Source organism: Scyliorhinus canicula, chromosome 3 (assembly GCF_902713615.1).
Source record: "Scyliorhinus canicula chromosome 3, sScyCan1.1, whole genome shotgun sequence".
In the NCBI taxonomy this organism is placed as follows: domain Eukaryota; kingdom Metazoa; phylum Chordata; class Chondrichthyes; order Carcharhiniformes; family Scyliorhinidae; genus Scyliorhinus; species Scyliorhinus canicula.
Window position 1 is genome coordinate 44,185,984 of NC_052148.1, and position 24,611 is coordinate 44,210,594.

Genomic DNA, 24,611 nt, shown 5'->3' on the forward strand with positions numbered 1-24,611 from the left:
AGATTTGCCACCCAGTTTGAGAATTTGCTGTGCATTCTTGTATCCAGCCCCTCTCCAGGCAACATCAAGAGTGACAGACGATGTAATCTGTTAGCTTTCTCTCCAGATCCCTGTCTCGACAAATCCCCAACATCTGCATAATGGACCCTGCAATCTCTTAATCCAGCGGAACTAGACCCCACCAAAACTAGACACCACCTGACCCTTTGTTCTACCCGATCCCACCATGACTTGGAGGAGCCCCTCAAATCCCATGATGCGGTAGAAACCCCCAGATGTCGGCGGGGTTGTGTGTGTGTGTACGTGGGGGAGTGGGGCGGGGGCGGGGGGGGGGGGGGGGCTTGTGATAGCTCAGAGAGCCAGTGCACCCCAGTTCCGGGATGGATTGTCCAACAGCGACAATCTGACACATGCACTCAGCTCCACAGCACTGTCCTATCCCTCCAGACGTGGGAACAGCAACTGGCTGCGACACCTTGCACTCTGTTTGGTTCAGAAACATAATAGTGTTCATGTCCCAACAAACCGAGTAAAACTTGGTAACTCTGTGCGGTGTGGTATACTCAGAAAGGAGCAGCGAGCACTTTGAACCTGGCAATAACCATGGATCACTCGGAGGTCTCCCACCATCCTGGGACCAGGGGCACTCTGGGGTGACTTCAGTGAAACCAGGTCAGAGCATGGCGACAGGAGGGGAGATAAAGCCCCTAAAGCCTTTCACACTTTTCAATACGAGGAGGGTTGATCTGTTACCCGACTCCATTCCTAATATCCCACAAGATCTTGTCTCAGTTAACAAGGGACCCTAAGCCACTATCCGTGTGCAGGTGAAAGTTGCAAACTTCTGACATACTGCTTCTTGTGGTTCACAGGAACCAAGCATTCTGATGTCAGAAAACACCCTGAGACTCTTTTGGGAGATCTTCTCCTGCCTCAGTTGTTTACAGCTTGATTGGCCGATTGACACAAGGCCAAATGTGACAGTGGCGCACAGGGGGGAGTGGTCAGATTGTAGAAATCACCAGCTATGGGGAGTGAGCAGGAAACAGGAAATTGGGCCAGATAGGGGCTATCCTGGTCAGCAAGGGCACACCTAATGATAGAGCAATCCAGGAAAACCAACAGCACCCCCCACCCCCCCCCCCCCCCCCAGCCTTCCCTTTGACTCAAAGACTGGAGGTATATGCGAGAGTGGAGTTCCGCACAATCAGTGACTTTGGGAATAGGGACAATTTCTCGTAACTGTTCAGGTTCAGCAAGCATTCAAAGGTAATGCTGATTTCCAATGCCCTCAGCCGATGGGCACATACAAACGAAAGGCATGAAGGCCTCCCCCCCCCCCAACCCCCCCAACACCCGCCACAACCTAACTGTGTGTCTCTCTCACTGCCCTGCCTATGCTCCCACCCCCACCTCCCCACCCTACACACCCTGCCAGACACCGGTACCTCAGTGCAGTCAGAAGTGTGCACGGCCAGACAGTCATACTTGCGAAGGAACTGCGGAGACCAGCTCTCTCATGGGACAGAGCCACCCACCTCATTGGCGGGATCTCCCTAACTGCCATACACTGCACCTTGACGATATTCACTGCACAGGAGAGGTGGAGAGCACATGATGGAGAGGACAATGGGATTCGCATCTTCATGCAGTCAGAATTTAATGCACTGCACCATGTCATCATTAGGGCAGTCACAGATTTGTGAAGGAAATTCTTCAATGGCAGAACAAAAAACAAAAGCTGCAGTGGACCACACAGCCCACTGAGCCTGTTCCACCACTTCTGCCCACTCCCCATATCCCTTAACTCACTGACAACAAAACTATGTCTCTCTCAGCCTTAAATATATTCATGATGTGGAGATGCCGGTGTTGGACTGGCGTGGGCACAGTAAGAAGTCTTACAACACCAGGTTAAAGTCCAACAGGTTTGTTTCAAACACGAGCTTTCGGAGCACTGCTCATTCCTCAGGTGAATGAATGGCCTCAGCCATTCATTCACCTGAGGAAGGAGCTGCGCTCCGAAAGCTCGTGTTTCAAACAAACCTGTTGGACTTTAACCTGGTTAAATATATTCAACAGTGGAGCATCCACAACCTTCTGGGATAATAGAATTACAAAGGTTCACAACCTCTTGAGTTCTTTTTTATTCTTCATGGGCAGCATGGTAACACAGTGATTAGCACAGTTGCTTCAGAGCAACAAGGTCCCAGGTCGGATTCCCGACTTGGATCACTGTCTGTGCGGAGTCTGCATGTTCTCCCCGTGTCTGAGTGGGTTTCCTCCGGGTGCTCCAATTTCCCCCACAGTGAAAAGATGTGGTCAGGTGGATTGGCCATGCTAAATTGCCCTTAGTGTCCAAAAAGGTTGGGTGGGATTACTGGGTTACGGGGCTAGGGTGGAAGTGTGGGCTTGGGTAGGCTGTACTTTCCGAGGGCCGGTGCAGATTCGATTGGCCGAATGGCCTCCCTCTGCACTGTAGATTCTAGGATTCTATGATAAAGGATGTGAGTGTCACTGGCTAGGCCAGCATTCATTGCCCATTCCTAAATGCCCTTGAGAAGGTGGTGGGGGGCTGCCTTCTTGATCAACTCCAGTCCATGAGGTGTAGCTACACTCACTATGTTGTTAGGGAGGGAGTTCCAGGATTTTGCCCAGCGACAGTGAAGGGACGGTGAAATATTTCCAAGTCAGCCACAATGAGTGACTTGGAGGGGAACCTCCAGGTGGTGGGGTTCCCAGGTATTTTCTGCCCTTGTCCTTCTAGATGGAAGTGGTTGTGGGTTTGGAAGGTGTTGCCTAAGGAACCTTGGTGAGTTCCTGCAGTGCATCTTGTAGATGGTATACAAAGCTGCAACTGTGCGTTGGTGGTGGAGGGAGTGGGTGTTTGTGAATTGGATACCATTCAAGAGGGCTGTTTTTTACTGGATGTTGTGGAGGTTCTTGGGTGTTGTTGGAGCTGCGCTCATCCAGGCAAATGGAGAGTATTCCATTACACTCCTGACTTGTGCCTTGTAGATGGTGGACAGGCTTTGGGGAGTCAGGAGTTGAGTTTCTTGCCACAGGATTCCTAGTCTCTAATCTGCTCTCTGCTCTTGTAGCCACAGTAATCATCTAATCTTTTATTAGTGTCACAAGTAGGCTTATATTAACACTGCAATTAAGTTACTGTGAAAATCCCCTAGTCGCCACACTCCGGTGCCTGTTCAGGTACACTGAGGGAGAATTTAGAATGTCCAATTCACCTAACAAGCACGTCTTTCTGGACTTATGGGAGGAAACCGGAGCATAGATCATAGAATTTATAGTGCAGAAGAAGGCCATTTGGCCCATCGAGTCTGCACCGGCTCCTGGAAAGAGCACCCACCCCAGGTCCACACCTATACCCTATTCCCGTAACCCAGCAACCCCAGCCAACACTAAGGGCAATTTTGGACGCTAAGGGCAATTTATCATGGCCAATCCACCTAACCTGCATATCTTTGGACTGTGGGAGGAAACCGGAGCACCCGGAGGAAACCCACGCAGACACGGGGAGAATGTGCAGACTCCGCACAGACAGTGACCCAAGCCGGAACCGAACTTGGGACCCTGGAGCTGTGAAGCAATTGTGCATTCGACAATGCTACCGTGCTGCAGCACTGGGAGGAAACCCATGCAGACACAGGGAGAACGTGCAGACTCCGCACAGATAATGTCCCAAGCCGAGAATTGAACCCGGGTCCCTGGCGCTGTGAAGCAATAGTGCTAACCACTGCCACCGTATTTATATGGCTTGACCGGTTCAGTTTCTGGTCAATGGTAACCCACAGGGTGGTGATTGTGGGCAATTCAGCGGTGGTAATGTCATTGAATGTCATGGGGCGATGGTTAGACCCTCTCTTGTAGGAGATGGTCATTGCCTGGCACTTGTGTGACTCTAATGTAACTTGCAACTTGTCAGCTCAAGGCTAGATATTGTCCAGGACATGGACTGCTTCATTATCTGAGGATTCACAAATGATGTTAAACATTGTGCACTCATCAACAAATATCCCTACTTCTAACCTTGTGATGGAAAGAAAGTCATTGATGAAGCAGCTGAAGGTGGTTGGGCCTTGGACACTACCCTGAGGAACTCCTGCAGTGATATTCTGTAGCTGCAGATAAGATGATTGACCTTCAACCACCACAACCATTTTCCTTTGTGTGGAGATGCCGGCGTTGGACTGGGGTGAGCACAGTAAGAAATGTTACAACACCAGGTTAAAGTCCAACAGGTTTGTTTCAAACACGAGCTTTCGGAGCGCAGCTCCTTCCTCAGGTGAATCCTCAGGCGGACCTGAGGAAGGAGCTGCGCTCCGAAAGCTCGTGTTTGAAACAAACCTGTTGGACTTTAACCTGGTGTTGTAACATTTCTTACGATTTTCCTTTCTGCCAGGTATGACTCCAACCAGCAGAGAGTTTTCTCTCTGATACCCATTGACTTTAATTTTGCTGGGGCTCCTTGATGCCGCATTCTGTCAAATACTGCCTTGTTGTCAAGGGCAGTCACACTCATCTCATCTCTAGAGTTCAGCTCTTTTGTCCACGTTTGAATTAAGGCTTGATGAGACCAGGAGCTAAGTGGCCCTGGCGGAACCCAAACTGAGCGTCAGTGAGCAGATTATTGCCAAGCAAGTGCTGCTTGATAGCACTGTTGATGACTCCTTCCTTCACTTTACTGATGATCGAGAGTATTGGGGCAGTAGTTGGCTGGGTTGGCTTTGCCCTGTCTTTTTATACAGGACTTGGGCAATTTTCCACCGTTGCTGGGTAGATGCCAGTGTTGTAGCTGTGCTGGAACAACTTGGCTGGGGGTGCAGCAAGTTCTGGAGCACAAGTCTTTAGTACTATTGCCTGATATTGTCGGGGTCCATAGCCTTTGCAGTATCCAGTGCCTTTGGCTGTTTGTTGGTGTCATGAATAGAATTGGCTGAAGACTGTGACCTGGGGACCTCTGGAGGAGATGGAGATGGATCATTCGCTCAGTACTTCTGTTTGAAGATTGTTGCAAATGTCTCAGCCTCATCTTTTGCACTGATGTGCTGGGCTCCTCCATCATTGAGGATGGGAATATTTGTGGAGCACCTCATGATTGTCCAATTTTAAGTTGATAGATCTATTTGAAAGCTATCCCATTTAGTATGGTGGTAACACCACACAGCATGATGGAAAATGTGAAGTCGGAACTTCATCTCCCCAACGACTGTGCGATGGTCACTCCTCCCAATACAGTCATGGACAGGTATATCTGCTGCCGGCAGTTTGGTGAGGATGAAGTCATGTATGTTTTTCTCTCTGTTGGTTTCCTCACCCCCTGCCGCAGACCCAGTTTATCAGCTATGTCCTTTAGGACCCAGCCAGCTCGGTCTGTGGTGCCACTACCTAGTCACCCTAAGTGGTGGACATTAATATCCCTCCACCCAGAGTACATGCTGAGCGCATGCTTTCTCCATGGTGTTCAACATGGACGAGCATCGGTTCATTAGTTGAGATAGGACATGCCCAGGTCTAGTGATGGTGGTACCAGGTTCATTGTCTGTAATGTACGATTCCATGAGTATGTAGTGGGATTCGGACCCAGGTACCCAGAGCTTTACCGTGGGCCTCTGGGTTACTAGTCAAGTGGCAATACCACTCTCCCACTATGCCACCACCTAGTGATTTATCCTAATCTCGGTCCTAAATGATCAGAACCTTACCCTGAGACTGTGCCCGTGTTTAAGATTCCACAGCCAACAGAAACATCCTCTCAGCGTCTGCCCAATCAAGCCCCCTCAAACTTTTGTGGGTTTCAATGAGATTGCCTCTCGATATGGGGAGGGGTCTTTACTTGCTCAATATCAATGTTGCTATGGATGACTAGAAGCACAAGTTGCAGGTGGGTGGGCAATATCGGTGAGCTGCCAGAATGCATCAGCGCTGTGCCGCTCGCAAGTGTCACAGCTGGTTGCCCCAGGGCTACAGGTTTATAGATGGGTCAAACGGTCACAGATACTTCCGGCTGCAAATCCAGCTGATGAAACCTGTAAGACCTGCTCTGTGAAGCAGAAGAGAGATTTGATGAAAGCCATGGCACATGGAGGGCCTTCATAGAGCAAACTATTGGTCTTATGGGCATGTAACTCCCATCAGGGGGGCAGATGGGCAGGAGATAAATGGAGGGTTAAGACTGGGAAAGGGGGGAGGGAGAACTGAGATGGGCTAAGGGGATGATGGAGGGTAATCCATATGTAGAGGGCAAACAAGGCTAGGAATGAGAAAATAAATTAAGGACATTGCAAAATACCACTTCGAATTCAACACTTCAGACTGAGACCAATGAGGTATAATGCAGTAACTGAATACATTCAAGGGAGGTTCCAGACAGCAGATGCACTACCAAGAATACCAGTTGAAGGAACCAAAATGAGGGTTTGAATTTCATTGAGGCGATGTATGCATGTACCCAGATCCGATGACAATGCATCTGCTGCTACTCCGGTTGGCAGTTCTAGATTGTAGAGCACTAAAATTTCAGGAGAAATTACACATTTTTGATCTTCTCAAAAGCATTCGGCAAATCCACATTCGAAAGCCACCATTGACCTTGCCTCAACAGCTGACTTAATGCCTCAGTGGTCCCTGCCAAAATTGGTAGGAACTTGCCTATTGGTTGGCCATTCTAGGAATGTTCCTCGGCTGTTGGAACTCTCTAATCACTTTTGTCTTCTCTCTTATTCCTGAGGCTTGCGCAATGTGCCAAAAAATGTAATATTAGTTTTTGCAAATTCACATTTCTCATTCAGTATCCAACCTGCATCTTGTGGCACTTTCAGGACTGCGCTCACTCTATGGTCATGCTGATCTGTTGTGGGCAGTATACGAGCATGTCACCCATTTGACACATTATTCCTTCCATGCCTTCTTCTGGGGCGGAATTCTCCGAACCCCCGCAGGGTCGGCGAATCGCTCGGGGCCTTCGTAAATCCCGCCCCCGCCGTGGCCGGAATTCTCCGCTACCCGGGAATCGGCGGGAGCGAGAATCGCGCCCCGCCAGTCGGCGGGCCCGCCGCGCCAGTCGGCGGATTCCCCCGCGGCGATTCTCCGGCCCGCGATGGGCCGAAGTCCCGCCACTGTCAGGCCTCCCCCGCCGACGTGGTTTAAACCACCTCTGTGCCGGCGGGAGCAGGCGGCGCGAGCGGGCCCCGGAGTTCTGGGGGGAGGCGCGGGGAGATCAGACCCCGGGAGGTGCCGCCACGGTGGCCTGGCCCACGATCGGGGCCCACCGATCAGCGGGCGGTCCAGTGCCGTGGGGGCTCTCTTTTTCTTCCGCCGCCACGGCCTCCACCATGGAGGAGGCGGAAGAGACCCCCTCCACCGCGCATGCGCCGGTGGTGATGTCAGCGGCCGCTGACACTCCGCCGCATGTGCGGACTCACGCCGACCGGCGAAGGCCTTTCGGCCTGCCCCAACACCAATCGGCGTGGTGCCAAAGGCCATTGGTGCCAGTCGGCGGAGCGGGAGTCACTCCAGCGCGGGCCTAGCCCCTAAAGGTGCGGAGAATTCCGCACCTTTGGGGAGGCCCGCGCCAGAGTGGTTGGCGCCCCTCCGCTACGCCGGGACACCCCGCCCTGCCGGGTAGGGGAGTATTTCGCCCATTGTTCTCGGGAATATTTCTGGTGCAGATAGAATTCCAAATGGTAACCTATTTCAGCAATAATGACTGACTGGTGTTATAAAAATGGTCTGGAATCCTTATCCAGAGGCAAGTGCCAAAATCAGCCATTTGTATCTAATTTGGTGCAAAATGTACTTTCAGCTAGTTTGGCGGGACTCTAATCTGCTGAGGCCCTCGGGTGGATCACACATTCTAGTCAAATCCATTGAGATTCTAATTGAGTCATTTGGCTTTGGGGGACTGTGAGCATTCCAGAACATCACCTTGTTGGTATGGTGACGGGAGAGCTAACTACCTGTTGCACTATGCGCTCGATTTCACCCTTGACGTTGTCCAAGAGTGGGTGAAGGTCCTTCCCTCGGGATGAGGAGGCAATTTGGTTTACCATCAGCTTTTATGGTGTCATGGTCTTCCAGTTTTCTCAAGCCTCTACATAATCTTGGATATTCACTCCTGATGTGCTACTGTTCAGCTCATCAGCAATTTCATCAACTTTATATATCAGCATCCATTGTAAGCATGCCTTCCTGCTTAATAACGATGATTCAGACTTGCAGAGCTTCAATGAGTTCTCTATCCTCGCATGTTAATTTTGCCAGGTGTTGTCCTGTGACTTTCACATCTGGACCTTGTAAGTAGATGGGTGATGGTTCTTTTGTAATGTGCTTCAACGCTTTACTTTGTCAAATAAGACTGCCTCTGTGGGTTATCCATACACTTCGCATTGAATGCATCTGTATTTATTTTCTGTTTGCCGTACTTCTCTGAAAATGATTTCCTTTTTCTGTGATTCTTCCACTCGTGTGTGTTGTTTGCCCTTAATACTTTTCTTTCTTTTTGCAGGCTGTGTTTTAGATCAGAAGACAATTTTAAAATGTCCTAATTTTGCACAGTTGTGGCACTGCTGGGAATTCTTGCCGCTTGGGCAGTTTTTTCCCGCCATACCAAAATCGTTTCAAGGTGGTAGGTGGCTCTCTTTCCTCTATTCTTGAGGGCTCCTGTTTTGGCGCACTTTCCCTCTTCTGGCTTACATATTGAATGGCCTCACTCACTTGTTTCAAAGGTACCTCACCTTCCCCGCAAACACGCTATTTTGATTTCTGAGCTCGGTTTGTCTCGCAATCTGTCCTGCCTTAATTAGAGTTTGATCTTCCCTCGTTTGTAAGAGATCTTCATCTAGGACCCCAATTACTATGTGATCACATATAGATACATAGAAAATAGGAGCAGGAGGAGGCCTTTTGGCCCTTCAGGCCTACTCCGCCATTCATCACGATCAAGGCTGATCATCCAACTCAATAGCCTAATCCTGCTTTCTCCCCATAGCCTTTGATCCCATTCTCCCCAAGTGCTATATCCAGCCGCCTCTTGAATATGTTCAATGTTTTAGCATCAACTACTTCCTGTGGTAATGAATATCACAGGCTCACCACTCTTTGAGTGAAGAAATGTCTCCTCATCTCTGTCTGAAATGGTTTACCCTGAATCCTCAGACTGTGACCCCTGGTTCTGGACACACCCATCATTGGGAACATCTTCCTTTCATCTACCCTGTCTAGTCACAAATCAATTCATCCCTCAATATTCAGCAGTCACAATTTTCTGCCAGCCCATGTAGATCATTGATGGATGACTCCATACTCTCGTCTGCTCTTTGTTTTACCTTGTTAAATTTTGCCTGTTCTATAATTAAAATTTTGTGAACACCAAACTATAAATTGAATGTTTGGAGGTCCACCTCATAAAAGCTTGAAGTCTCATTGACTCCCTGTCTCAGTATTATGTTAGCAATAGGACTAACTACATGGAGTAAATACTGACCTTTTTGTGCAAACCACAACCAGTTCTAAACCTGGAAAACCTCTTTCTCCAGTTGTTGCAATGCTGAGCCTGTTACGAGCATTTAATGTTTTGAAAGGTTCTGGGATTGACAGGGTAGGTTACATGCTCATACTCAGCAGCTTCACTGGTGTTGATTGTTGATTCTGTTCTGTGCTCACTGCTGTTCTGACTCCAGCTCCATATCTCAGCTTGTATTTGCTACAATCTGGATGCAGCACGGTAGCACAGTGGTTCACAGTGGTTAGCACAGTTGCTTCACAGCACCAAGGTCCCAGGTTCGATTCCCGGCTTGGGTCACTGTCTATGCGGAGTTTGTACGTTCTCCCCGTGTCTGCATGGGTTTCCTCCGGGTGCTCCGGTTTCCTCCCACTGTCCAAAGATGTGCAGGTTAGGTGGATTGGCCATGATAGTGTCCAAAAAGGTTGGATGGGGTTACTGAGATACGGGGATAGGGTGGAGGCATGGGCTTAAGTGGGTATTCTTTCCAAGGGCGGGTGCAGACCCGATGGGCCGAATGGCCTCCTTCTGCACTGTAAATTCTATGCAAATTCTATGATGCTCCAACGTTTTTGATGAACCTTCAATCCGATCCTTTCAACCTTCTTTAAAGGTTTATGGGGGCTTGTCAGGTCTGCAATCTTTTCTTGGTGTTTTTCTGGGTCTTTTACTCGCTGTCTGCTGCCACCATGTTTCATCATGCGTTCGAGTGTAGGTGGGGTTCTTTGGGATTTATTTACTTTCCTTAAGTAAGTTACTCAAGATTGTAGTTTGTTAAAACCATTATTATTTATTTTCAACTCGATGTGCACCTTCGGAACTTTGCACAAGAGTGGACTTCTCCGTCCCCCAGATCTCTGTAACTTAGTTGTGTGTCATTAAATCATAGTTACATCAGCATCACGTGCTCCTGATGGTAACACTTTACCCTACAGCCTCCACTGCACTCTGGGGTAGAGAATTTCAACAGAAAATGTTAGAAATGCATACCATGGCAGTCAGCATCAGAAAGAGAAACATTGTTTAGTATTTTGGCTGCAACTCTTCATCGGCAACTTGGATTTTCCGAACCTGGTTGAATGGAAACAGCTGTCATTTAAACTCCATGAAGTCATAAGTCATAGATGTTAGAAGATCTTTGCTTCAATGTTTGTGCGTATTAAAGTAGGGAAACAATTCAATTTAAAGCAAAATTACATGCACACTACTTAAGTTTCAGATAATGACCATTTCAAACAAGAGCTAAAGCTCAACCATCTTGCATTGACCTTCAATAACACCACCATTGTCAAGTATTCCACTATCATCATCTTGGCGCACTATTGACAGGAAGCTCTGCTGGACCAATCATATCAACACTGTGGGTGTTAGAGCAGGGCAGAGGCTGTGTACACCAGGAATGGCTGAGCTCTCAACCCCTCAGTGCTGCACTATCCCCGTGTCCTTTAATGTCATTGGTATCTAGAAATCTACTGACGTCTGCTTTAAACATACTGAACGATTGAGCCTCCAAATCCCTCGGGGGTGTACAATTTCAAAGATTCACTGCCCTTTCACTGAAGAAATTCCTCCTCATCTCTGTCATCAATAGCCTGTCTCTTATTCTGAGACTATGGGCTGGATTCTCCGATTCTGCGGCTTTGACCGCAGGATCCGTCTGGTCTTAGGACCAGAAAGTCGGTGCCGTCCCCACGCCGATCCTCCACCCAGTGGGTAGCTAGCAGCCGCAGCACGTAAAGCCCCCGACTTTACCTGCGGATGCGGCTGCAGAATGGACATATGCACGGCAATGACCTGTAGCAGTCGCCATAGAGCATGGCACCGGCCTCACGCGGTCCATGCCTGCCAAAAACTGTCTCCCCTGTAACCCCCCTCGCCATCCCCGGACCAGCCCCCATCAATTACTTCATCCCCACCGATGCCCGCCCTGCCAGCGGAACGGCTCCTCCCCCCCACCGACTGAGGTGCCGCTGGACACAGTTCGCAGCCGCCATGCAAGGTCCCCAAAAGTTGTGAGGCACGTGTCCCACGCTGTTGGGGCTCGGCCCATCGGTGGTGGAACATCAGGGGAGGGCCTCAGGTGACGTCCTGAGGCCAACTTGACAGTGTGCGTGTACTCCTCGAGTACGCCATTTCTGAGGGGACGAAGCATCAGAAAAACGACGGCGCCCCCGATTCCAGGGTAAAAATGGATTCTCCAGCTGATCGCCGAATGCGATTTTGGCGTCAGCGATCAGAGAATAAAGTCCCTATGTCTCCTGGCTCTAGCCTGCGCAACCAAGGGGAACATCCTTTCTGCATCTACCCTGTCACGCCCTGTAAGAATTTTGTAAGTTTCAATGAGGCCACCTCTCATTCCCAGAGAATACAGGTCCAGTCTTCTCAATCTCTCCACATAGATCAATCCCACCATCCCCAGGATTAGTCTGAATCATACAACCATAGAATTCCTACAGTGCAGAAGGAGGCCACTTGGACCATTGAGTCTGCACTGACCCTCTGAAAGAGCACCCTACCTGGACCCACTGCCTTATCTAACCCCGTAACTTTGACATTGAGGGCCAATCCACCGAACCTGAGCATCTTTATGGGAGGAAACCGGAGCATCCAGAGGAAACCCACTCAGACATGGGGAGAAAGTGCAGTCAGAGGCCGGAATTGAATCCAGGTCCCTGCCGCTGTGAGGCAGCAGTGCTAACCACTGTGCCATCCCAAACCTTCTGACAAACCTTCATTGCACTCTCTATGGCCAGTACATCCATTGGGGAGGAGACCACACAATACTCCAGGTGTAGCTTCCTCACCAAGGCACTGCACAACTGCAGCATTGTCGGCTAACATTCCATACATCATTATTTGATTCGATGGGTGCAACCCCAACAAACCTCAAGAAGTTCAATATCGTTGAAGGTACAGTAGCTCACTTGACCCCATGGCTGCAACATGTACAATTTACAAGATGCACGACAGCATTTTGCCAGGATTACTCAGGCATTGTCAGCCGTAGCTCAGTGGTAGCACCCACACCTTTGAGTCAGAAGAGGTTCGAGTCCCACTCCAGAAACCAAAGAACTAAATGTAGCCTGATTTTCTGTGCTGCTCTGTTCGAGGTGCATTCTTTCATGAGATGCTAAACCAAAGGCCTGTCTGCTCTCTCAAAAGGGTGTGAAGAAGAGGGGCATTCTCCCACAGTATGTGGCCCATGTTTATTCTCGACCAACATCACTAAAACAGACGGAAATAATATCATACTGCTGTTTGTGAAATCTTGCTGTCTGCAAATTGGATTCCCTTTTTCCAACATTGTAACAGTAACCACATTTTGGAAAATTACTTATTGGCTATATCATCGGGATGCCCAAGGTCGCAAAAGACATGATATGAATGCAAGTTCTCGCTCCCTCTCCCCTCCCACTGCCCCCACCCCAACAATCCCAACCACAGTAATATTTCCACAGTTCCATGCAACATCCTAATTTGGAGACGCCTCTGTTCTTTAATCATTGTTGAGACCATTTTGTGGTGCTCCCTACCCAGTATCATGGTGGAAACCACATCACCCGCTCGTCCAGTATGAAAACCCACCACCAGCTTCTCAGGGGGCACCTTAGAATGGGCAATAACTGCAGCCTTGTCAACACTCGATATCCAGAGGACAAATGCAAAATTGGCCCTCACCAACGTTTAGCAGTATTGATTACTTAGCATTGAGCCTATACTGTGCACCTCGAAGCATTGGATAATAGCAGAATGGGACTTCACTGTTGGAAATATGCTGAAAACCTATGATCACATATGGGAACGGCGGATTGTGGGGTTGGGTGGACGGTGGGAGGCAGAGTACACAAGTGATGGCGTCCCGTGTACCCCACCCCCCACCCCCAGCTCAAGAAGAACAATTCGGGCAAGTGTGGGAATTTGAGTTGGAATAATGAAACTCTGGATCTGCTGGTTCCTCCCAGCTCTCCCTGCACGTGTAAACCATTGATCGCCAGCTATTTGGAAGAGAGAAGTTACCTTACCTCTTAATGTAGTTCTTGCCGTAGAGGATCTGCTGCAGCAGAGTGACTATTGCAAAGGAACAGATAAATATGAAAAACAGGGTTCGGTTCCCCAGCAGATCTCTTCCCGAAGGGTCTGAATACATTCTGCTACCATGAAGGCGATCCCTCGCTGAGGAATTGGGTGGGCTGAGTGTGGGAGAAGAGGGTCTTCTTTCAAAAAAACCCCCTGCCAGGCAAATCTGCGACCTGCCGCGGTGAAAGCAAGGCGCCGCTGCAACGCTGAATTCAGTCAGTCCATCAATCGCCAAACTCTTTGATTGTGTCCGTTCACCCTTGAAATCTGTTGTGATAGATGACTGGAGCCGCAATCTTCTTTATGCAATGCACACAATGCACCCCACCACACACACACACCCTAAAAAAAAACAAAGTTCCCTATATTTTTTTTAATTTTAAAAAAATCTAAATATATTTTCTTGATTCCCCCCCAAACGAACCAGAAGCAGGAGCCCGGGAACACAATGTGAAATATGCAGCGTTAATTGCTGCCGATGCAAGGTAGTGCGGAGGATTTTAATTGTAAAACAAGTGGAGCGAGCAGGGCATTACCCACCACAGAAACTAGTGGCTGGGAAACATTTGCTTTAAAGGGACTGGGGGCCGGTCCAGCCTCTCCAGCCACACGGTTCAGTTTCGCTGCAGCCGCTTCTCCGCTCCTCCCGCTGGGCAATAACATGCAAACATGTTTAAAATCTGTCTTTTGTCCCGTCCCCCCCCCCCCCCCCCCGTCCCCCCAACCCCGCCCGCCAAACAGCGTGGGCCGATCTTAAATATTTATAATCTCGTAAAAATAAATGAGCATTTGGAGTAACAATTAAACACACGCCACTCAGTTTCTGTTGTCTCTCCCATCCACTCGTGTCACATTGCTCTCTCTCTCTCTCTGGGTTGCTCGCCTCTGTTTCCCTATCTTCAGCCACCTACCTCCTCTCAGAATAATAAACAAGGTCACTAGCGCAAGTCGTCAAGGACAAGAGAGCCTCCCCCCCCCCCCCCCCCCCCACCTCCTCAGCACACACACACACACACACACTCACTCCCTCGCCCCCCCCCCCCCCCAACCCATTCTATAAACAAACCATCTGGCCGAGGTTTCATTTATCTACACATTAACAGATTTTAAAAATTGGATTCCAAACGTAACGCTGACGGATTACAATTATCTTCCTTAAAACCCCTAAAGTGACAATGCTGGCAGCACACCCCATACAAATGAACAAATAAATTGGATTATGTAGCACTAGTTGTGTAGGAATATGCTATCGTGCATGCCAGTCCAGAAATGACTGGTTGTTTGCACACTCCACATCTTGCACTTGGTATGCCATTTCCTGCACATTATTTAAATACAAATAATTATCTAAGGGTCAGAATTGTTTTTTCTCTCTCGCCATATCTTGCTGGGGAGAACGAACTGAGAAGGTATTTTGGAAAGGGCTACGGAGCATTGCGGCACCGCAGTGGATATTTAGCACCTTCCTTGATTGCTGCAGTCTGTGGGGTATTTTGTTCATGGATCGAGGGGGGTGTCGCGGGTTAGGCTAGCACTTGTTACCCATCATTACTGATTTTGAAAAGGTGGTGCCGAGCTTCCTTCAACCGCTGCAGTCCATTTGGTGTAGATACACCCACAGTGATGTTAGGAAAGGAGTTCCATGATTTTGACCCAGCAACGATGAAGGAATAGCAATATTGTTCCAAATCAGGGCTGTGTGTGGTTTTGAAGAGAACTTGCAGGTGGTGGTGTTCCCATGCATCCGTCCTTCTAGATAGTAAATGTCAGATGCTGCTGAAGATCTTTGGTGAGTTGCTGCAATGCATCTTGTAGGTGGTCCACACTGCTGTTACTGTGCTTCAGTGGTGTACGGAATGAATATTTAACGTGGTGGATAGGGTGCCAATCAAGCGAGCTGTTTTGTCCAAATGGGTGTTGAGTTTCTTCAGTGTTGTTGGAGCTGGAATACACTCCAACAGGTCAGGGTCACTGCGAAGCAGACCGGGAGGAGTGTGCAGCAGATCAGGATCACTGTGAAGCAGACCAGGAGGAGTGTGCAGCAGGTCAGAATCGCTGTGAAACACGGCGGGAGGAGTGTGCAGCAGGTCAGGATCATTGTGAAGCAGACCGGGAGGACTGTGCAGCAGGTCGGGATCATTGTGAAGCAGACCGGGAGGAATGTGCAGCAGGTCAGGATCATTGTGAAGCTGACCGGGAGGACTGTGCAGCAGGTCGGGATCATTGTGAAGCAGACCGGGAAGAGAGTGCAGCAAGTCAGGATCACTGTAAAGCAGACCGGGAGGAGTGAGTAGCAGGTTGGAATCACTGCGAAGCAGACCGGGAGGAGTGTGCAGCAGGTCAGGATCACTGTGAAGCTGACCGGGAGGACTGTGCAGCAGGTCGGGATCATTGTGAAGCAGACTGGGAGAAGTGTGCAGCAGGTTGGGATCACTGTGAAGCAGACCGGGAGGAGTGTGCAGCAGGTCAGGATCACTGTGAAGCAGACCGGGAAGAGAGTGCAACAGGTCAGGATCACTGTGAAGCAGACTGGGAGGAGAGTGCAAAGGGCAGGATCACTTTGAAGCTGACCGGGAGGAGTGTGCAGCAAGTCAGGATCACTGTAAAGCAGACCGGGAGGAGTGAGTAGCAGGTTGGAATCACTGCGAAGCAGAGCGCGAGGAGTGCGCAGCAGGTTGGGATCACTGTGAAGCAGACCTGGAGGAGAGTGCAGCAGGTCAGGATCACTATGAAGCAGACCTGGATGAGTATGAAGCCGGTCACGGTCACTGAAATGAGAGAAGAAAGAAAATTAAACTGGCATTATGGGAAGGCCAAACTTGAGACTGGGTGGGGATGTGACACTTAAGTAAGCAATAATTGGCTATTTAAGGGACTCAATTGGGGTGGTGGTTGCCTTGGACCTTGCCTGTCCTACATATAGTTGTGAACAGATCACAAGTAGGCAGGTAGGCAGCAGGAAGCCCATCACCAAGGAATTTACAGGCCCTCAGCTGCCTGCAAATCTGCTGCCTAAAGACCCAAAAGTTATGCCCTGAATGAGGGGCTGGTTTAGCACACTGGGCTAAATTGCTGGCTTTTAAAAAATAAATTTAGAGCACCCAATTCATTTTTTCCAATTAAGGGGCAATTTAGCATGGCCAATCCACCTACCCTGCACATCTTTGGGTTGTGGGGGTGAAACCCACGCAAACACGGGGAGAATGTGCAAACTCCACACGGACAGTGACCCAGAGCCGGGATCGAACCTGAGACCTCGGCGCCGTGAGGCAGCAGTGCTAACCACTGCACCACCGTACTGCCTAACCGCTGGCTTTTAAAGCAGACCAAGACAGGACAGCAGCACGATTCAATTCCCGTACCAGCCTCCCCAAACAGGCGCCGGAATGTGGCGTCTAGGGGCTTTACACTGTAACTTCCTTTGAAGCCTACTTGTGACAATAAGCGATTTTCATTTTCATTTTTCTTCTGTTCTCTTTAGTCCAAATTCAATCTTACCACTATAATTACGTTTCTTTTTTAAAATACATTTAGAGTACCCAATTCATTTTTCCAATTAAGGGGCAATTTAGCATGACCATCCATCTACCCTGCACATCTTTGGGTTGTGGTGGCGAAACCCACGCAAACACGGGGAGAATGTGCAAACTCCACACAGACAGTGACCCAGAGCCGGGATCGAACCTGGGACCTCGGCACCATGAGGCAGTAGGGCTAACCCACTGCGCCACTGTGCTGCCCTAGCGTTATGTTTCTAAATTTACAAATTACATTAGCTATCCACCAGTCGTCTGGTACTATACTATTTTCTAACAAATTACTAAATATGTAACACCTCTGCTATCTCTTCCTTAGATGCTTTAAAAATCCATGGATGCAATCCATCCTGACCAAGTGCTTTCTCCTCTTCAAACGTGATTAGTTTATTCAATACACTACCTTTATAAGTTAAATGCACTTACCTCACTGCTCATGCCATCACTCAATATCATGTCTACCTGTACTATCTCCCTGGTAAACGCCAAGGCAAAATATTTCATATTCTGGCATCTCTCTGTCGTCGCCAATAATATTATCCAGTTTATCCCGGAAGGGTCATATTTCTATCAGAGTCTTCCTTTTTTTACTTAATGCCTGTAAACGATTTTACTGCTTTGAGAACACAGAAAATATGAGCAGGAGTGGGACATTCAGCCTCTTGAGCCTGCTCTGCAATTCAACCAGGTCATGGCTGATCCTCTATCTGAATGCCATTTTCCCGCACCAGCCCCATATTCCTTGATGCCTTTAAAATCTAAAAATCCCTTGATCTCTGTTTGAACATACTCAATGACTGAACCACCACAGCCCTCTGGGATAGAGAATTCCAAAAATTCACCACCATCTCGGTCCTAAAAGCCTTATCCCTTGTTCTGATGTTCGAGGACCCTCCACCCTATCAAGCCCTGTAAGAATTTTGTATGCTTCAATGAGGCCCCTCATTCTTCTAAACTCTAGAGAATGCAGGCCCAGTCGCCCCAATCTCTCCTCATAAGACAACCCCACCAACCCAGGGATCAGTCTGGTAAACCGTCACAGCACTCCCTCTATGTCAAGTATATCCTTTGTTTTAATGTCCTTAGACCATGACACAGGAGCAGAATTAGGCCATTCAGCCCATCAAGTCTGCTCCACCATTCGGTAGGGCTGATATGTTCCTCATCCCCATAACTCCTGATCCCCTTATTAAGTCCATGATAAATCAATTTCTCTCTTTGCTTTCCTATTTCTTTTCATTACTTCTCTCTTAATCTCTTCATTTTCTCTCTCATCATGCACTCTTGTGCTGGCTATATACGTAATATATGCCTCTTCCTTGGCCTTCAGTTTTTTTGCTCCTTTACATCTTTATTCACTTATGGAGTCCCCGTGTTCGCTCCTTCAGCAGAATATATTTCCCATGCACTCTGTTGAACACCAGTTTAATTTTTCCCACTGTAGTTCCACATTGTTGTTGTCAATATTGTTCCACATTTTGGGCAGCACTGTAGCACAAGTGAAAACCACTGTGGCTTCACACGCCAGGGTCCCCGGTTCGATTCCCCGCTGGGTCACTGTCTGTGCGGAGTCTGCACGTTTCCCCCGTATCTGCGTGGGTTTCCTCCGGGTGCTCCGGTGTCCTCCCATAGTCCAAAGGCGTGCAGGTTAGGTGGACTGGCCGTGCTAAATTGCCCTTAGTGTCCAATAAGGTTAGGAGGGGTTATTGGGTTACGGGGATAGGGTGGAAGTGAGGGCTTAAGTGGGTTGGTGCAGACTCGATGGGCCAAATGGCCTCCTTCTGCACTCTACGTTCTATTTTATTTTCCCAAATTCTACACTCAGTCTTGCAGAATCAGCTTTTCTCCAATATGTTAAGCTGATTTCCATCATATTTATGTTCTTCTCTATCATCATCATAAAGCATATTGTCTTATGGTCACTGTTGCCTAGATGCTCCCCTACTTTTACTTCTCTTATCTGCTCTGGTTCATTACTAGATTAAATAGTGAATCTTCCCTTGTTTGGCTTTTCACATATTAGGTTAAAAAGAAGTCCATTCCTTTATCCACTTTACCTAATTGTTCTGTAAAATTAATGTCAGGATAGTTAAATTCTCCCATGATTGAACTCAACTCCCTAAATTGACTATATTTCTTGCCTTCCATTGCTAGGTGAAATGTAGACTGAAAAATGAAGAATGTAAAAAGGAAAAATGTGCAGGGTTACAAGAAGAAGACGAGAGAATGGAAGTAGTTGAATTGCTCATTCAAAGAGCCATTGCAGACACGATGGGCCAAGTGGCATCCTTCTGTGCTGTAAGACTTCAGAGGTTCAGTGATCTCATATACCTGCTGCTCTTTCCCTTCTGGGTGATAGAGGTCCTTGACCCTGTCCTTTTTCTCATTACCCCTCGGTGGCACCATCTGAAAGTACTGTTAGGTTTTACATGTACACTGACGGCATGCAGCCCTACCTCACCACCATCTCGATACCCCTCCACTACTGCTAAATCATCAGTCTGCTTATCCTACACTGTTCACTGCTCCAAACTGACTGCTTGACTCCATTCCTCACCCTGGCAACACTGTGAGATTAAGCCACTCTGTTCACAACCTTGATGTCACATTTGACACCGAGATGATGTTCTGACATCACTTCCGTGCCCAAGACCGCCTATTTCACCTCCACAACATTGCCCAACTTTGCCCCTTCTCAGCTCATCAGTTGCTGAAACCCTCATTGATGCCTTCATTACTTCGAAGCTTGATTATTCCAATACATCCCACTTTTGAAAAGACGTGAGAGCTCTTCAGTCCAGTCCAGAACAGAAGGAGAACTGCTCTGTCAGAAACGGTGGGCTGGATTCTCCGCTGGCGGGATTCACAGTGTATCAACCCCCCGGGGATTTTCCGACGGCGTGGGGCTGCCCACAATGGGAAACCCCATTGACCGGCTGGCTGGATGGGAAACTGGTGCGGCGGGCCAGATGTTAAACTAAAGCCCATCTGCCCTCTCAAGTGGAAATATGGGGCCGGATTCTCCATTCCGCTGCAAAAGGTTTCTAGTGCGCTGCGACCCCGCTGGCAGCGGGATTCCTCGACCCACCAGCCGGACAACGGGGTTCCCATTGTGGGAAATCCGTGGGCGTGAGTGCGCTGCCGGCATAACGGAGAATCCCGACAGTGGAGAATCCAGCCCAAGGTATCCCATTGCGCTTGTTGACGAAAAGCAGAGAACTCGCCTGGAGTATTGGCCAATATTTATCCCTCACTTAAATATATTATGTGGTCTCTTTCTCATTGCTGTTAGTTGGACCTTCAATTAGAAAAATAGAAATCTGGTGTCAAAGTGACCATGAAGCTGTTGCGTTGTCAGAAAGCCCCAGTGTAAAATGCATGGTACCGCTCTCTCACGTGCTGAGGGGCAGGTTCTGGCTGTCTGAAATCATTATGAAATTCACAGTTTCTCTCTGATCAAAGGCAAACCTAAACACTGCCCCTGGAAAGCAATTACTCGCTGCTGGAAAGCAGTATTTCTGCAGAAAACTGGAAATGTCAGTGACAAACGCAGTTAAACCCAGGGGACAACCACATATAAAAGAGGAAGATGTTGAGGGAAGGAGACAGAGAAAGGTCAGTAAAGTATGGCAGCAAGGAAACTGCCCAATGGACGCAATCAGCAGCTAGGCTCACATCAATATTTCGGGGGCACAATCAAATTGTTTACATTTGTTGCCTCCTTTGTTACTGGCTTCCCTCTGAACTCCCATTTATTCCTCCCTATATCTAGTTGACCTTCCTGTTTACACAGTCCCAATGCTAATGCTCCACATTGTCACCTGGGAATATCAGAAATAGGAGCTCTCGTGAGAATGTATGTTCCTGCTTCCAGTATACAGAGGTGGCAAATCGGACCATTACTACTGGAAGCAGATGAAGAGGAGGAGGAACTGAAGATACCCAGTGGATTAACTACTGGACCTCATAGGAAGTGGGGGAGAAATGGGGAGGGGGTGAAGATAAGGTAAGAAAGGGAAGAGGAAGCAAAGGCGATGAATGACTATATTCTCTCAACTGAAGTGGAGAAAAAGCAATGTGGGAAAGACAAATGGAAATATAATGATCAAAGACGATGGGAGTAGTGAAAATTAAAAAAACGTTTAACAAGGATGCAGTGGTTAGCACTGCCGCCCCACGGCGCCGAGGACCCAGGTTTGATTCCAGCCCCGAGTTACTGTCCATGTGGAGTTTGCATATTCTCACCATGTCAGCATGAGTCTCACCCTCATAACCCAAAAAGATGTGCAGGTTAGGTGAATTGGTGACGCTAAATTGTCCCTTAATTGGCAAAAAAATAATGGGTACTTTAAATTTAAATTAAAAATCAGTAAAAGCGACCACAAAGTTATTGGATTGTCAATAATCTGATTCAAGTCCCGAATCACTCTTAACTGTCCTTTGGAGTGGCCCAGCAATCTCACCATTGTATCAAACAGCAGCAAAGAATACTGTGCTTCAAGAAGGGCACTGTGGTAGTCACCACTGTTGTATTGTATATATGAGATGTAACGTTCCTGTACTACAGGTACAGGGGTAGATCCCTGCCTGCTGGCACCGCCAGTAGGTGGAGTATAAATGTGTGGGCTCTCCGAGCTGCAGCCATTTCGGCAGCAGCTGCAGGAGGCTACACATCTCTGCTTAATAAAGCCTCGATTACTCTCTACTCTCGTCTCGTCATAATTGATAGTGCATCAGGCACCACCTTCGCAAGGCAGCACGAAAGTCTGACAAATATCTAGTTCATTTCCAGAAGATCCCGCCCCCGGCCAATGCCGCCAAGAAACACGGGTTATTACTGTGGGGGTAAGTTAACTATAATCCCAGGCTTTCTAGTTGATCAGAACAACTAAAATAAAATGGCAGTACAGAAGGTTACCCATCTTTGTTCAATAGAGTCAGAATAGATGAGATGGAGCCATAAAACAGCAGGTGGCATCACTTAGCTGGGGAGCTAGAGATGGGATGTCTCCACTGTTTGCAAAGAATTGAAATGCAGAGAGATGTTTCAATTCTAGGAGTTAGAGTTACATTCGTTGAGAAACATTCAATGATCTCTGAAAGGCTATGGGACCATGGAGGTAGGTGAAGCTTAAGAACGTTCCCCAGTTTTAATTTATCTGTGTGTTTACAGTTTGTGCCTTGTAGATTCACAGAGAATTCCTGGGAGCTTTCCGATGCAGCTAGTGTTCAGAGAAGTCCTGGGGAGCTGTGAAGGTGGAAGAAAGTCACTGGTTCCTTACCAGACATTTGGGGCTCATGGAAGAATACTTCGGAGCTATTTATAGTTTGGGGAAGCCGGGAGATCGGGAGAAACCCGGGGCAGTGCCAGCTTGGTGAAGCTAGCAGTCTGTGAAAGGATTAGCAGTGTAATTAGAGGTATGAATGCTGCTTTGTGAACCTCCAATGGAACACAGCCTCAGGAGAAATCGAACCATCAGGACGTGAGCAGTCATTGAGGAAGTCGAAGTCAGAGTGGCTTTTAAGGGAATTCAGAGGCTAAATCTTCAAGAGTCAAGAGTTGGAATCCATCATGAGACGCACAAAATTAAGAGTCAAAGGGGTAGCGCGGTGGCGCAGTGGCAGCACTGCTGCTTCACGGCACCGAGGACCCAGGTTCGATCCCGGCTCTGGGTCACTGTCCGTGTGGAGTTTGTACATTCTCCCCGTGCTTGCGTGGGATTCGGCCCCCACAACTCAAAGATGTGCAGGGTAGGTGGATTAGCCACGCTAAATTGCCCCTTAATTGGAAAAAATGAATTGGACACTCTAAATTTATAAAAACAAATTAAGAGCAAATAAGAAACATTGGTAATAGGCCAATGATTTAGACACTGAAGTTGTTTTCCACAAAGACTGTGACAGTTAGCAATTCTTTAGCCTTTTTCAGTAATCGGTAACCCTCTGACATATTTTCTGTCCCAGACACTTGGCCTTCCTTCGTGATTATGAATACAAGAAAGCACGCTTCAAGGGCAGCACGGTGGCCTAGTGGTTAGCACAACCGCCTCACGGCGCTGAGGTCCCAGGTTCGATCCCGGCTCTGGGTCACTGTCCGTGTGGAGTTTGCACATTCTCCCCGTGTCTGCGTGGGTTTCGCCCCCACAACCCAAAAATGTGCAGAGTAGGTGGATTGGCCACGCTAAATTGCCTCTTAATTGGAAAAAATAATTGGGTAATCTAAATTTATAAAAAAAAAGAAAGCACGCTTCAGCAACCCCGTTGCACCCGGCGCATATCTGGGTGCAACGGGTGAATCGCACGCGAGTCCCAAATCGGGCTCCCTGCCAGGTACGGAAATTCGAGCTAGTCACCTGACTCGCTCGGCCCGGCGAGAACGGGATTGTTTAAATACCCTGATCCCAGAATCACACGGCACCCAGGACACAACGGCCAAATCTGGGAGACCTTGCTAGGGCACCATTTAGTACAGATTCACGCAAATGTGGACCAGGCATAACGGACCTTGGGTGGGTCTCCCAGGCCATTGGAGACCCCAGGACGGTTGGGGACAGGGAATGGTGGCACCTGGGCACCTTAGCACTGCCAGCCTGGCACCCTGGTGCCCAGGTGACACTGCCAGGGTTCCACGCCCTCTGCCAGGGTGCTAGGCTGGCAGTGCCAAGGTGCCCAGGTATCGAGTTGGCACTCCCAGGGGTCGGACCGGGGGGGTTGGGGCTTTGCCAGATTGAGGGGGGGGTGCCCCGGGGGCTTCCTCAAGGTTGAGGTTCCACAGTGCCACCCAGGCACCAGGGTGCCTGAAGGGTGGAGGAGGATCGGGGCTGCTGGACAAACTAGCACTCCGATCTGACGCGATGAAGCTCACCAGCAGGAAATTCCCCTAAGTGCAACCTCGGCAGAGAGAAACTCCCCGAGCTGAAAAACCCAGCAAAGTGGCGATGGATAGTGGGATGTTTCTTGACACTGCTGCGACTAAGAAACACCCGCTAAATGTTTTGTGCAGTGGATTTTAACTTGAGTCTGCTGAATCACGCTCAGGAGCAGCCACTGACAGGCTTACCAACATCAGTAAAGCCTGTTTGATTTTCTTTTTAAAAAAGCCATGAGTCCCAAGTTTTGTTCAGGCTCAGAAGGAAAATGTAGGAGTGTACCTAGAGGTTGTTTTGCTTTAAACCAAACAAAGCAGCCAATTGATGTGGGGAAACATTGCTAATCATTTTTTTGTATGAAGAAAATATTTGATTTGAATTAAATTTGCCTGATCATAACTGTATGTTCACATGCTCTGCAGTAAATCAACTTAACATTTCATATCTTTTGCCCCCACAATACAAAGACGTGCGGGGTAGGTGGATTGGCCATGCTAAGTTGCCCTTTAATTGGAAAAAATGAATTGGGTACTCTAAATTTATTTTTTAAAAACTATTTCATATCTTATCAACTTACCACGTATTTTCTCAGTTCATCTTCAAAAAGAT

General features: G+C 48.4%; 1 protein-coding gene across 2 annotated transcripts in view; it reads right to left on the reverse strand.

The window, feature by feature from the left end:
* Nucleotides 1-14,300, reverse strand: part of st8sia5 (ST8 alpha-N-acetyl-neuraminide alpha-2,8-sialyltransferase 5) — a 95,678-nt gene extending 81,378 nt beyond the window's left edge. Inside the window, exon 1 of one of the 2 annotated variants that reach the window (XM_038790461.1) lies at nucleotides 13,543-14,300. In XM_038790461.1, coding sequence (XP_038646389.1) covers nucleotides 13,543-13,667 — 125 coding nt within the window. In that variant the 5' untranslated portion in view covers nucleotides 13,668-14,300. The remainder of the gene's footprint in view (nucleotides 1-13,542) is intronic. The other variant, XM_038790460.1, reaches the window with a different exon arrangement.
* Nucleotides 14,301-24,611: the final 10,311 nt, after the last annotated feature.